Below are 14,278 nucleotides of genomic sequence, written 5' to 3'. Positions count from 1 at the left end.
GATACTTTGCTAGAAAATGTGCCTAAAACGAAAGCACAATCAAGCAGCAAAACAAGGGTTTGAACACAGGCAGACTAACTTAAGAACTTGTGCTTCCCTAAGTACATAAGATCACCCAGGGAGAAAAAGGGTAGACTACAGCAAAAAAAGACAAACCACAGACGATTAAGAACAGTAACATTTAAGAGGCAGACACTGCAAAGGAAGAAGCAACTTCAAAAATGGTATTCACACCCTTGTGTAATTCCTTCACCTTGAGAGTGGAATGAATCTGGTAACTGCTTCTAACAAAAAGATGGGATGTCACTTCTGTGGTTAGGTTACAAAAGACTGGGACTTCAGTCTTGCTAGCAGACTCTCTACTGTCTTCTTGGCTTCATACTTTGATGAAGCAAGCGGCCATGCTGGAGAGGCCCACATGGCAAGGAACTGAGGTCCTCCTTCCAACAACCCACGACAAACTGAACGCTGCCAACAGCCCGAGTGAACTTGGAAGCAGATCCTTCCTCATTCCGTCCTTCAGAAGAGACCACAGACCCTGGCCAACATCTTGACCGCGGCCTTGGGAGAGACACAGCAGTAGAGGATGCAGCTAGGCTATGCCCAAATTCCTGATCTCTGTCAGATAATAAATGTGTGTTGTTTTAAGCCACTGAGTTTTGGTGTAATTTGTTACATAGCAACAGGTAACAGATGCTGAGAAGAAAAATCTAGAAATATAGATGTTTCAAGTTCTCCCTACATGTATCTTCTGATAGTGATCAGCAGAAAGCTAAGAACTGAGCTTCAAGAAAAAACTATAGCTAGAAGTTGAGAAAAGAAGGAAAACTCTGAAAAGTATAATGAGGAAAAATAATTGAAAGGCTCAGACTCAGGCTAGTAAATGAGTGGTCAAAGATTTTAGAGGTGGGGTACTTAATAGTGCTACTGAAGAAGGAAGCAAACCTGGTTTAAGAGGAAAAAAAATCCCTACATTTTTTAATTAAAAAATAATTTTCAGGGCTCGTCCCAAGGCCTAAGGGTTAAGTTTGGCATGTCCCAATTTGGCGGCCCAGATTTGCTTCCCAGGTGCAGACCTACACCACTCATCAGCAATCATGCTGTGGTGGAGACACACAGACAAAACAGAGGAAGATTGGCCCAGGGCAAATCTTCCTCAAGCAAAAAGAGGAAGATAGGCAACAGACATTAGCTCAGAGCCATCTTTCTCAGCAAAAAAAAACCCCCCAAAAAAAACCTGAAGACACTATTTCAGAGGAATAGTGCTAAGAGAAATCAGTGGAAGATATAATCAAAGGTAAAAAATAACTAGAGATAGAATAGAAGATAATTATATGCCAAACCTATAGAATCAGAACTTCTAGTGACCACTTATAGATGAGAGATGAAGACCAATGTTAATGAGAAAAAATTCAGATGCATGGTCAATCTTTTAATACTCCAAACTCCTGATTAGACCTTTTCAATTAACTGGCTAGAACTGATATTTCCAATCTAGGCTTTATTATACAAAAATCAGTCTTAAATTGAAATTGCTTGAATTAAGTTGAGATTATAGGTTCCTGGATTCCATTGCTCATGTTTGAACTTTCAGGTTTTAATTTTTTTTTTAAGGAAGATCAGCCCTGACCTAACATCTGCCAACAATCCTCCTCTTTTTGCCAAGGAAGACTGGACCCAGGCTAACATCCGTGCCCATCCTCCTCTACTTTATATGTGGGATGCCTGCCACAGCATGGCTTGACAAGTGGTACACAGGTCCACACCCGGGATCCAAACCAGTGAACCCCAGGCCACTAAAGTGGAATGCGAGAACTTAATCACTGCACCACCAGGCCGGCTCCCACGTTTTAATTTTTTAAAACCATTTCATACATGATAAGCTAACATTTACCCATACTTTTGTGACCTCCCTTACCCTGGAGTCAAAAGCAAGGCTTCCTATGCTTTAAGAGTCCTGAGTACTATGTTCCAATTTTAACACTATCAGTTCCTATTTGATAGTTGGTACTGTTATTTCTGATTCCAGTGTCAGGCTCCACATCAAGGGGATGAGGGCTCATATTTCTCTGATATCTTTTCAGACCATCAAATATGGTCCCAAAGCCATCACAAACTTCCTGCTTCTTGATTTACTACTTTAGGAAGCTATCACATAGTCATTTCTACCTATAAGTCACTGGAATTATTTTTTATATTTTGTGGTCACTCTACTTCTTCTCAGTTTTCTATAGTAGCTATATTTTCAACAGCATGTTTAAATAAAGATGTTTTATTTCTCACTTTATTTTGACATTTAATCTAAATCTATGCTTGCTTCTCATGTGGAACCATTAAATTTTTTCCAATGTTTCCCTAAATTTCAGAATCTGTGTAATTCTTTTTTGGATTTGTATCTACAGGCCATCTTGAGTAGTTCATGCAAGACAGCACAGACACACTTGTTGACTGCACCAGAAGTGCTGCAAGATTTCCTGCAGTAATTTCTGCAGGCAGCCCCAGCGGAGAGCTGATGAGAGCATACTGTGCAAAGCAGCCATAAAGCCTTGGAGAAGAAAGGATGGGGCTTTAAGGTCAATAGCAGTAGTGGCAGGCACAGCCAATTTGAAGGAATATGGAAAGGTAGAGCACAGAACTTTTTCCTTCTGGCTTTGGGTGCCATATAAGTGTCAATAATCTGCTATAAATGGAAACTGAAAAAGTGGGGCAAGACAAGACAAGCAGAAGATTTTAGGGCAAGATAAAATAAGAATTACTTCCTTCAAATTGCTCAAGCCACAAACTTTGGAGTCATTCTTGACTCCTCCCTTTCTCTAATATCTCACATCTAATCCGTCAGCAAATCTCACTGACTCTACTTTCAAAACACATCCAGCATCCAACTAATTCTCACCACATCTGCAGCTACTACTCTAATTTAAGTCCCTATCATCTGGAGCCTAGACTATCACAAGAATGTCCTAACTGGTAATCCTGCTTCCATTCTTGCTCCCCTCTAGTTTACTCCCACACAACAGCCACAGGGATCTTTTAAAACAAACCCTCCAATGGCCTCCCATATCACCCAGGATAAAACCCAGAGTTCTTGTCACAGCTTAAAGACAAGATCCCACATGAAACAATCTCCTTGCCTATCCCACAACTTCACTGACCCCATCTCGTCTCATGTTCCCTCCCTCACTCTGCTATAACCACAAGGCCTCCTCCTCGCTGTTTCGTGAACACACGAAGCACATTCCATGTCAGGGCCATCGTATTTGCTATTTCATACCTTCACTTGGAATGCTCTTCTCCCACATAACCCAGCTCCTCATTTCATTCAAGTCTCTATTTCAATATCATCTTATTATTTATCAGTCCTATCTAAAGGAGCACCCCCTGCTCACGCTGTCCTTACCTTATTTATTTTTTGTCAATATCTACCATCTAACAAGTGTGTATTTACTTATACATCTGTTTATTGACCGTCTCTCCCTACTCCTTACCTACCTCAAATACAATTTAAACTCATGAGTAGTGGGCTCTTTTTGTTTTTGTTGTTCAGGTGTTCCTAGCTCCTAAAACAGTACCTGTACATAGAAAGTATTCACTTCATATCTGTTGAATGAATTAATTAAAAGATTATTGCAACAGGACTCAGAGATAACAATAAGAAGGAGCCAAGAGCACACGTATTTTGCTTTGGTAAAGAAATGGGATTTGGGACACTGAATAAGGAAAATGAGAATTGCAAACTCATGAAAATTTTATGGCGATTTTGATAAGCAAACAGAGGATACAAATACCATCCAAGCTCTTCAGAAATAAAACTATAATTTGGTTCCAGAAAAATGAGATAATCAAGTACAAAACATTCCAACAAAGGTAGCAGAATAGCTCAGAGTTTGGACTAGGAAATACAGATGTCAAATAAACGATTGTAAGGGAAGACTTTGGTTAACCATCCATTAGTTTTTCGTTTGTTTCTTTTATTCTATTTTCTAGAACAGAAAGGCTTTAGCTGGAATAAGAGTCAAAGACAGGCTATGAATATGGCTCAATACATGATGTGAATGCTATCCTGTAGTCATAAATGTTTCAAGTGCGGAAAGAAGGGCATAGGGGAAAGGAGGTAGGATGCAAGCACAGTAATAAAATGCATCTATGAACACTGTCCAAGAATGTGCTCAAATGAAAGGGAGACTGAGACTTTTGGTGTCACTTTAAAGGCCTAAAGCAAAAGATAAAATAAAAACAACAAAGCTGGACCAGTCCCAGTAGCCTAATGGTTAAGATCAGCACATTCTGCTTTGGTGGCCTGGGTTCAGTTACCAGGCGCAGATCTACAATGCCATGCTGTGCTGGCGGCCCACATACTAAAAAACAGAAGAAGACTGGCATGGATGTTAGATGAGGGCAAATCTTCCTCAGCAAAAAAAACCCCCCAAAAAAACAAAAAGCTACTAAGTTGATAACATCAATCCAAAGGCATACAAGAAAGGCACAGGCTTCAGAAAACATGGAAGAAGAAGAACAAAGATAGATTTCAAGGGTGACAGGAAAAAAAACAAGAAAGGAAAACAGAGAATGAACATGTAAATCAGAAAAACAGAGCAGAAAGATAGTTCCAACTAAGGAAACAAGAGAGGGTAGTCTTGCTTTGGGGAAGACAGCTTCAATGTTGGAGGAAAGGAAAGGAGATGAATAAAGAACACCAAGGGAAATTAGGGAGGAATTACCTAAACGATGAAAACTTAAAACTAGAATGTCAGAAGCCAAAGTGTAGAATGACAGAAGCAAAAGGGAGAAGGAAAGGGAAGTTATAAATGTTCAAGCAACTCCCAAAAAACGACATAAAGAATACCAAAATTAGTTAAGTAGCAATACGTAATTTTTACGAGATGCAGCATAAAGTTGCAGGTATAACAATGAACTGACAGTTTTGAAGTGACAAAACTGACACTAACCAGCTCTATGCCCTTGAACAAGTCACGTAACCTCTCTGGGACTTACTTTCTCTGTTGAAAAAAAAATCTATGTGTGGTAGGGGCAGTGGCATGGTTGAGGTCAAAAACAGGTGATCATTCTAAGTCTTTTTTCCTCCAGCTTATAAGAAGGGGAAAGACAGCAAAAGCACAAAACTTAAAGAATCAGAAAAATAGAATTTTTTGTTTTTTTAAGGTATGCTTTTTTTTGGTGTGGAAGATTGGCCCTGAGCTAACATCTGTTGCCAATCTTCCTCTTTTTTTCCCCCTCTCCAAAATCCCAGTACATAGTTGCATATCCTAGTTGCAAGACATTCTAGTTTTTCTCTGTGGGACACCACCACAGCAAGGCTTGAGGAGCGGTGTGTAGGTCCGTGCCCAGGATCCAAACTGGTGAACCCTGGACCACCAAAACAGAGAGCACAAATTTAACCACTCGGCCATGGGGCCAGCCCCAGAAAAATTTTAAAATGAGAATAATAATCATTAACCACAATTTTGCACATGCTTTACAATTTAAAAAGTGCTTTTACATGCATAATTATATGTACTCCTCACAGCAAGCCTAAAAGGCAGACAAGGCAGTATCATTTAACACCATTTTACAACTGGAGTAACTGAGGCTCAGAAAGATTAACTAACTGGCTCAAGGACACAGAAACAGTTGCAGATCCAGAACCCAACGCAGATCTAACAGCAGCACAAAGTCCACTATCCTTCTATGTTTAGATGCCCTCCTCCTGTGTGACTAAGGTCTTGCACGGTATTTTTGCGGCTTATTAGGTAGTAGATAAGTTAGGAGTTATAAACATGCAAAAAAAACCACAAACCCTTGTAACTTAAATAAAACTCCGTTAGAATTAAAAGAGTTACATTATATGTAAACTACATGTAAACTAATTCACTATACAAAATGTTTTCCTACAAAGTTGAACTTGGTTCAGTCACAACCTATTAAGACTACTCTTTCAGTCCACAGGTATCTCTTTTAAATTTTAAAGCACTGTGCAAAACTGTTATTACTGCAGTTGCAATAGTGTCAGCCTTTCTGCATACGGAATAACTGACTCTGATGTTGAATTCTGATATAGCTATTAAAACATTAAACAAGCTGCCTCAATTTGTACATCTGGATGCCAAGCATATAGAGAAAGTGGCCGAAGTAGATTGGGAAGGAAGTTTTGTTTGTAACATCTAAGAGGACTATCACCACATCTCTATGGTAGTGATGATAAAACAACAGGATTTTCCTCATCCTATTCTCTGCTCTTTAAAAGCCAAAATCAGGGGCTAGCCTGAGGGTATACGGCTTAAGTTTGCGCACTCCACTTCAGCAGCCCGGGTGGGGGGGGGGGCGGGGGGTTTGCGGGTTTGGATCCCAGGTACAGACCTACCCACTGCCCATCAAGCCATGCTGTGGCAGCATCCCACATACAAAATAGAGGAAGACTGGCACAGATGTTAGCTCAGCGACAATCTTCCTCACACCAAAAGAGGAAGATTGGCAACAGATGTTAGCTCACAACAAATCTTCCTCACCAAAAAAATGAAAATAAAAATAAAAATAAAATAAAAGCCATAATCAGCCAGAGCTAATTAACTACATACAGTACTAGGGACAAATCTTAGGAATACAATCTGCTACTTATTGGTCTCAACCTATTTTATCATTCCTTTTCTTTATGTACATTTTAAGTGAACAGTAAGTTTTGGATAAAATTCCAAAAATATATATATGATTCTAGGATTTTTATTTTAACAGGCAAATTTTTTCCTTCAGAGTGGCTAAGAAACTCTAGCTGAATACTTCAACCTTTTCCCATGATCTTTACTCCTCTGCATTCTTCTTTCTCCTCTACCCCCCAGTAAAGGCCCACAACAACACTACTTTTCACAAATCAACAGATCATGATTCCTTCCTGCTGGACATCATTGCAAGTCTTCTTGATGGAAGAAAGGGTGTGAGAAAGAAAGGATAGAAGGGCAGCTTAAGGGCAAAACGTGGGAAACCCCGAAAAAAGGACCAGAGAAAGTGGAAACCAGAGCTCAGTTAACATCAGTGGCTACAATCATGTTCCTGTTTTTCTCCTGTATTACTTCATCCTTCCCTGTAGTTCCTCTTTTAAAGCAGTTGGATAAACTGTGGCCAGATAAGTATGTCTGAAGTAGAAACTTGGGGCAAATCAAAGCCTACGCTGAACAAGCCACAGCCAATTATCCATCATCTGATTATCAGGCGCTGACATACACAAAGACCCTACAGAATAATGTAAATGAAAAGAACATCAGAATCTTGATCAGAAACCCGGAATTGAAGACCTGGTATGCTGCATGATCTCCAACAAGTGAACTAACTTTCCTGAGACTCACTTTTCTAATCTATAAACAGGGATAATACACCAACAATCTATTTTACAGAGTTGCTGTAAAAATCTAAGTGAGAAAAATACTACATATTTGAGGCAAGTAACGTTTAAAGTCACTATAATGCTGTAGAAGATACTAAAATTCTTAGCTGAAGAACCTCTCTGCAATCACATACAGCATCCATATTGTACCTCTCTTAAGAGTTATACTGGGGCCGACCCTGTGGCCGAGTGGTTAAGTTTGCGTGCTCTGCTTCGGCGGCCCAGGGTTTCGCTGGTTCAGATCCTGGGCGTGGACATGGCACCACTGATCACGCCATGCTGAGGCGGCATCCCACATGCCACAACCAGAAGGACCCACAACTAAAATACGCAACTATGTACTGGGGGGATTTGGGGAGAAAAAGAAAAAAAAAAAAAAAAAAAAGACTGGCAACAGTTGTTAGCTCAGCTGCAAATCTTTATTAAAAGAAAAAGTTACACTGAAATGAGCATAATTCAGGTGGATTACTATAAAGTAGCTTTACAGCTACCATCCGAAATAAACATTGTATGTCACCTAATAAAAAGTTTATATAGCCCAAACATAAAGTACAATTATTCACAGACAAGGCTAACGCTATTCACTATTAACAAAACATGTATATCAAATTTTAGTTCCAATAGTAAGTTAAGTAATCTGTATCTTCTCATCTAATATCCTACCTATATGCAGTATAGCAGAAAAAGTATGCAGCTTGATATCTGAATGACCTAAGACTCAATCCCAGCTAGGTTATCATCAATGGTAGGCTCTGGCCAAGTCTGAGCTGAAATAGCCTCAAATGTAAATTAGGAATAATACTACCTCCTTCACAGGACTAAGGTTACTGTGATTAAGTCTGTACTGAGCCTAGTACACTGGCTGCTCAATATATGTAATTTGGTAATTTGACTGGCTGCCCACTCCTCCAAAGGAAGCATCTTTGGGTTTTTTTAGTAATACTTAAACTACAGGATCAAACACGATCACCAAAAACTCTCAGCCAAGAAGTGCAATGAAAGGGATTCCCTAAGATCACTCATAGATCCTGAAATTGTGTCTCTAAAATTAATGCAGGCATAAGGTCAAATCTAAAGAATTTAATACCCATCCTTCTTTCAGCTAGTCCATCACATGATGATATGTGTTGTCAAGTGATTTAAAACCTCAACCACTGTTCCCTTCAGCCGCTGGGACTCCTGCAGAAGGAGGTGGCTATTTTCTAACAGCCTCCCCACAAGAAGCATTGCTCTAGGAGCTAGGCTGGCTGCTGCCCTTTCCCTGAGGACAGGTGGAAACAGGAAGACAGGAGAGGGAAGGACTTAGCTTAACTTGGAAAGCTAAATGAACTAAGGAAAGCAGATCAAGGAAGATTTAGGACCTTTTCTTCACGACTATCTTAAGCTTCCGCCCCAACTATGAGCTTTGGTCTGTTTTCACAGGGCTATTTTAATAGTCCTTCAAGCTAGCTCCTTTCCTGCTCTGCAGCTCATGACTATATTCGAATTTGATCCATGACAGTGTTTTTAAAAAATATAAATGAAAAATCTCGTTAAATACTGACGCTGAAGTTTAATCAGGCACCCTTTTCATCTTCCAGCTTAATATGAAGAAATAGTTCACTCTTTTGAGACTACATGGTATGAAGACGTGCCTTCATCCAGCAATGAAGCACCAACGCATAAATGAGACCTCTCCTTCTGTTTTCCCCCACAAAATTGTCACGTTTAGAACTTTCCTCACTGCCTATGCTCAGCCTTTCGGGAAGCCTGAGCGTCACACATAATGACTGTTAAAATAGACAGTGTGACACACACAAAAGAACGACCTGGAAGAGCTGGTGTGTATGCACAGACACGCTCATGTGATGATCTCCTCCGACAAGCTCCCAAAACGCACAAAATCAGAGATTGATGGTGGTGGAAGGTGGAGCAGGGTGGCCCCGGGGTGGAGCCGGATACAAAGAAAACATTAAGATCTGGGAAGCAGAACGAAAAAGAACTGCAACAGAGTACTGCAAGAGAGTATCAAGGAGGAAGGTGTCTGGGGTTTCCCACCCTGAGGAGGGAAGAGGGATTAGACTAGACAGCAACTGAAGAACCTGCAAGGGAAAAACTACAATAGCAAAGTGAAAACAAAGATTTAACCAAATCAAGACGTTAGAATGAGCCCTCCCTCCTGCTCCAATTCCGTGGGGGTGAGGGGGGTGGGGGGGGGTTTCCCCAGGAAACTGCAAAACAGTCCTTTTTCAACAGAGGGATCCTATCAACAAAGCAAATAAAGGAAACCTATGCTAAAAATGTAACCTACCTACACTGAGAGGTCTGAAAACAGAAATGCTTCTTTCCCCGTTTTGCAGTGTGTTTCAAAATAGCAGAGACAGGGAGAGGGATGAGAGCCACAATAGGCGGAGGGGAGCTGCCAAGCTCTCCCTGAGCGTGAGTCTTGCACTAAACGCTTCTTTTACATTTACTTTTGGGTGGTCAGCTGGCAGATTCGCAGCTAAACCCAGCAGTGCACTCTGCAAGGCAGAATCGGATGAGGGGCCCCGACCCCGAGAGAGAACTAAGAGCGAGTGCAAACACAAGGCCGATGCAGAACCAGCTCTCGCTTGGGTAGGACTCTAATCCCCCCCATCGGGCGGCCCTCACTCCAAGGAGGCTCGAATTGACTAACAGCGCACCGAAAGGGAGAGGACAGCAAAGTTCAAGGGAGAGGACAGCAAAGTTCAAGGGAGACACAAAATTTCGCCAGGAAACCATGCAATGAGACGGAGCGTTTGCAGACGGGCAGCACGGGAAAAAGTGCACACAGAGAAGGGGGGTAAATGGATAAACGCCCATCTACGGATTGGACCCGCTTTCTTTACGGGGTGCCACACAAGAATGAAATCACTTTCTCGCCGAGGAACCACGTTCTTCACGCTAAGCGGCTCCTGTCGCGGGCAGGGGGCCGCCCGCCGGGCCAGGCTCGGCCGGCGCACACCCTCAGCGCACACTTACTTTCGTCCGGCCATTGATTTTGTAGTTGCCCAGCTTCCCGTTACAGTGGCGGATCAGGTCGTCCATGCTGCTCATGAGCAGCCCGATGGTCTCGCAGCCGGGCTCCTTGCCCTCGATCCAGGTGATCTTATCGCCTCGGATGTCCTTGGACGAGTCGCTCTTCTGGCTGACCAGCTGGCCGTCCGTGAACTTGCCGGTGTCGTGCAGGGCGCGCACCTCGTCGCCGATCTGCTGCCCAGTCTCCTTGCCCAGGAAGTCGTCCACCACGCAGATGCCATGCTTGTTCATGCACGGCACGATGTACTCCAGCGCCAGCTTCAGCGCCGGCAGCGGCTTCGTCTGCCCGTTGGGCCGCAGGCCGCCGCCGTGGCTCAGCCCCTCGCCCGGCGTGTTACTCGGCGGGTACAGGTTCGCCTTCTCCTGGTACGGCGGCGAGCGGGCCAGCGCCTCCTCCTTCCCGGCCTCCGCCGGGCCCTGGCCGCCGGGTGCCGCGCGAGGCGAGGACGCGGCCGCCGCGGGGTCGGCCGCGGGCTTGGCCTTTGCCTTTGCCTTGGTCGCGCCTCCGGCGGCCGGCGGGCCCGCGGCCTCGGCGGCGGGGGCGGCGCTGTCCCGGCGCGGCGCTGCCTTCCGGGCCTCCCTGGCCCCGGCCCCGCCGGCCCGGAGCGGCGGCGCGGAGCCGGCGTGCCGGGGCTGGCCCGCCCCCTGGCCGGGGCCGCCGTCGCCGCTCTGGCACACGAGCTTGTGCTTCTTCCAGTCCTGCCGCTGGTGCTCCTTGCTGCAGTAGAAGGAGCTGCGGCAGCGGCTGCAGCGCAGCAGGTTCTCCATCTTCCCGCACAGCTCGCAGTACTGCCGGTCTCGCTCGCTCGGACTCGGCCCGCCGGGCCCACCGCTGTCATTGGCCATGGCGGCGGCGGCGGCGGCTGAGCAGGAGGGGTGGCGGCCGGACGGCCTCGCCCGGGGCCGGGGAGCGGGCGGAGCAGCAGGGGTCGTCACTGCGCCATGCACCGGCCGCCCCTCGCCTCAGGGAGGCCGGAGCCCCGGGCCCTCGGCCCGGCCGCTTCCTCGTCCTCCGGGTCCGGCCGCGCAGCGCCGGCGGCCGCCTCAGCGCCTCATCGCCGCCAGGGGCTGAGGGAGCGCGGCCTGCGCGGCGGACGGCGACTCCGCTCCGGCACGCGGGCCCGGGCGCGCGAGACCGGCCGCCTCGGCTGTCGCCGCCGCCTCAGCGTCGCGGGCGGCCGGGCCGGCCAGCGGAGGAGCGGAGGGCGTGCGGGCGCCACTCGCTCTGCGCGCTCGGCACGTACGCCACGGCCCTGCCGCGACCCGGCGGGCGGCGCGCGCGGGCGGAGGGGGCGGGAGGAGGGCCGGGGGGAGGGCCGAGGGGGCGGCCACGGCGCGCGCACGCTCGGGCACGGGCGGCGCCGGGGCCGCCTCCGCAGGCCCGCGCGCGGCGGGGCTGGGCCTCGGGGCCGCGCCCGGCGCCCGCCCCCCAGCCCCCTCGGCCGGCCCAGCCCGGGGCGGGTCGCGCGGCGGAGAGGATGGCCCGCTGCCACCGCCCGCCGCGGCCTGGCGGGGACGCCGAGGGCCCGGCCCGCGAACGACGGAAGGGCCGCTCAGCCTCCGCCGGGCTCAGCGAGCCGGACGGTGCCTACACCTGCTGGCGAGAGCGAGATCGTCGCGGCGCGGGGGCTTGTAATATGGCTGCTATTTGTTTGGGACCGCCTGGGTGTGTTCTAGGCGCGCTCCAGCCTGGGATGCAAGGTGGCTATTGCAGTCCTCGTTTTGCAGTGGAGGAAACGGAAATTCAGAGAAGTAAAGTAACTTGCCAAAGGTCACGCAGAACTAGGACTGAATCCAGGAATCAGACTGTCAGATTCCAAGGCTGCTTTTTCCATTACACCAATACAGCCTCTATTTCGAGAAGGCCTGAAATGGTTAAAAACAAAAATAAGTATTGCTTCGGTGTTAATCCAAGCCCCTGTTGCCCCATTTGATCCAAATTGAAAGGTACTGAAATTTGATGTATTTTTGTCGTTTTTAAATCCTGTGAAATCTTGCCGAGTTTAAAACCTCCTTAAGAAATTTTTGGCTACCAAGTTAAAGGAATCAATGCTCGTTCCAATATCCACATTCAGGCACTTAAATTCAAACGGATGGAACTATTCCTGAGAATTGGATTTTGGTGGCAAATAAGTATTACTACATTAACGACTTTTTAAATTAAAAAAAAAATCTCCGTAGAAACTGTGCTATGCTGATGAATACAGTTCTTTGTTTTATAGAACATAAAAACCTTACCAGCAATAAGCCAAGGGTGTTTCTTTCCGCCTGCCACTTTAAAAAGTTCTGTGATTTAGATTTTCATAGTCTTCATTGAACATCTGCTAATGCGGAAAATGCTGCACTAGACTTGTGTATCATTGGAATGGATTGCAAGTAACTTCGGCAGTCAGTGAGATGATAGCCTTCCAGGTTAACAACACAAGAGCTGAAATGTGTAGGTCAAAGGCAGAAGAATGCAGGGAATTATTATAAACCACTTTGCAGAATATTAAAAAAAAAAAAACTAGCCTGAGTCCAAAAACATGAAAGCGCTTCATCAACTATGCAGAACTTAAAACTGTCATTAACTTCAGCTACAAAAATAAGCAGTGTCCTGGGGATCCAATCTGGTGAAAAAGAACAGTAATTCCAATTAGGTTAGCTTTAGAAAGACTGAGATAAATATTATACTCAACAGCTTCAAATTCCAAAGCAAACTAAAAATCCAACTTTCCATAAAGAATCAAGACCTGGATGTATCTCAGATGTGTATCCAACTTTCTCAGAGCTTTATTAAATACTGTAAAATGTCATTGTTTCAGATATGACTAATTAGGCTGTTCAACAAATGTGTTAGGAGCACGCTACCTGCCAGGCTGTCTTTGGCGCACAAATGAAGTATTTATACTAGATACACTCAGGCAGTGTATGGTCCAGTGCAGGGGGCAGACGTCAACAAATAATGACAACCTAGAGTTAGGAGCAAGTGCCCTAAGAGATGGATGGATAGGATGGGGTGGGAAGAAAGAAAAAGGAATTGTTAGCTCTGCCGTTTGAACTAATCAAGATTCCAAGCAAATTTATTTAGAAAGTCTTAAAAATGGCTTAAGAAAGTAAACTTTTAAAACATTTTGTATACATAAATTACTTAAAGTATAATTTCAATACGAGTAAAATCTGATACGTCTTAGGCCTCCTTTTGTCGTAGTGGTTATAAATGATTCTTAACTATCCACAAGGGCAGGAACTTTATTAGGGAACACATGTTACAAGCACTTGATTCTTCGAAATTTAGTTATTTGTAGGTATTAAAAGTTCAACAATATCTTTAAAAATTACTATTTAGGTCTATGGCATGCAGACGATGGTATTTACATCTCTATATGCTCTTTTCATATATTTTCACTGATATCGCCTTAAAAGAATAGATGTCTATATCAAAACCTTATTAGCTTTCACTTTGTTCCACTTAAGTGTATAAAATCACAAACTGAAGACGTATATCTTGCAAATATTTAAATCAGTCAAATATGACATTTTCAAAGTTTTTGTAAATAGAACTGTCAAAAATAAAATAGTGTTTCAGCTATTTCCGAAGATCCATGATTTCAGAATTTTCACTTATTCAGGCTCAATAATCTGTGAACTAGTTCCAAGTTAGTGGGGTTTCACCAAACCATTTGCGGGCAGCACGATAGCTAGTGACAAGTTCAACAAGACTCTGAAACTCCACCAGCAGTATAGCAGTCGTCACTTATTCAAATGCTGTAGAGAAAATTCACATGGTCATGCAGAAATTTATCTCATAAACACTTATATGGTGCTTACTGTTATGTGCCCATCTCTGTACTAATCATTTTACAACTATTAACTCATTTCATTTAC

General features: G+C 44.8%; 1 protein-coding gene across 9 annotated transcripts in view; it reads right to left on the bottom strand.

Moving 5' to 3' along the window:
• The window catches only part of EGLN1 (egl-9 family hypoxia inducible factor 1), a 55,352-nt gene extending 43,951 nt beyond the window's left edge, over positions 1–11,401 (bottom strand). For all 9 annotated transcript variants that reach the window (XR_011524961.1, XR_011524960.1, XR_011524967.1 and 6 more), the window contains exon 1: positions 10,355–11,401. Coding sequence is in view for 1 of the 9 variants with exons in the window: in XM_008524804.2 (XP_008523026.2) it covers positions 10,355–11,257 (903 nt within the window). In the remaining 8 variants the exon portion in view is untranslated. The remainder of the gene's footprint in view (positions 1–10,354) is intronic.
• Between the last annotated feature and the right edge of the window lie 2,877 nt (positions 11,402–14,278).

This window comes from Equus przewalskii, chromosome 1 (genome assembly GCF_037783145.1).
Source record: "Equus przewalskii isolate Varuska chromosome 1, EquPr2, whole genome shotgun sequence".
Taxonomy (NCBI): Eukaryota; Metazoa; Chordata; class Mammalia; order Perissodactyla; family Equidae; genus Equus; species Equus przewalskii.
Note: the sequence above shows the minus strand (reverse complement) of the source record. Positions and strands in the feature narration are given on the sequence as shown.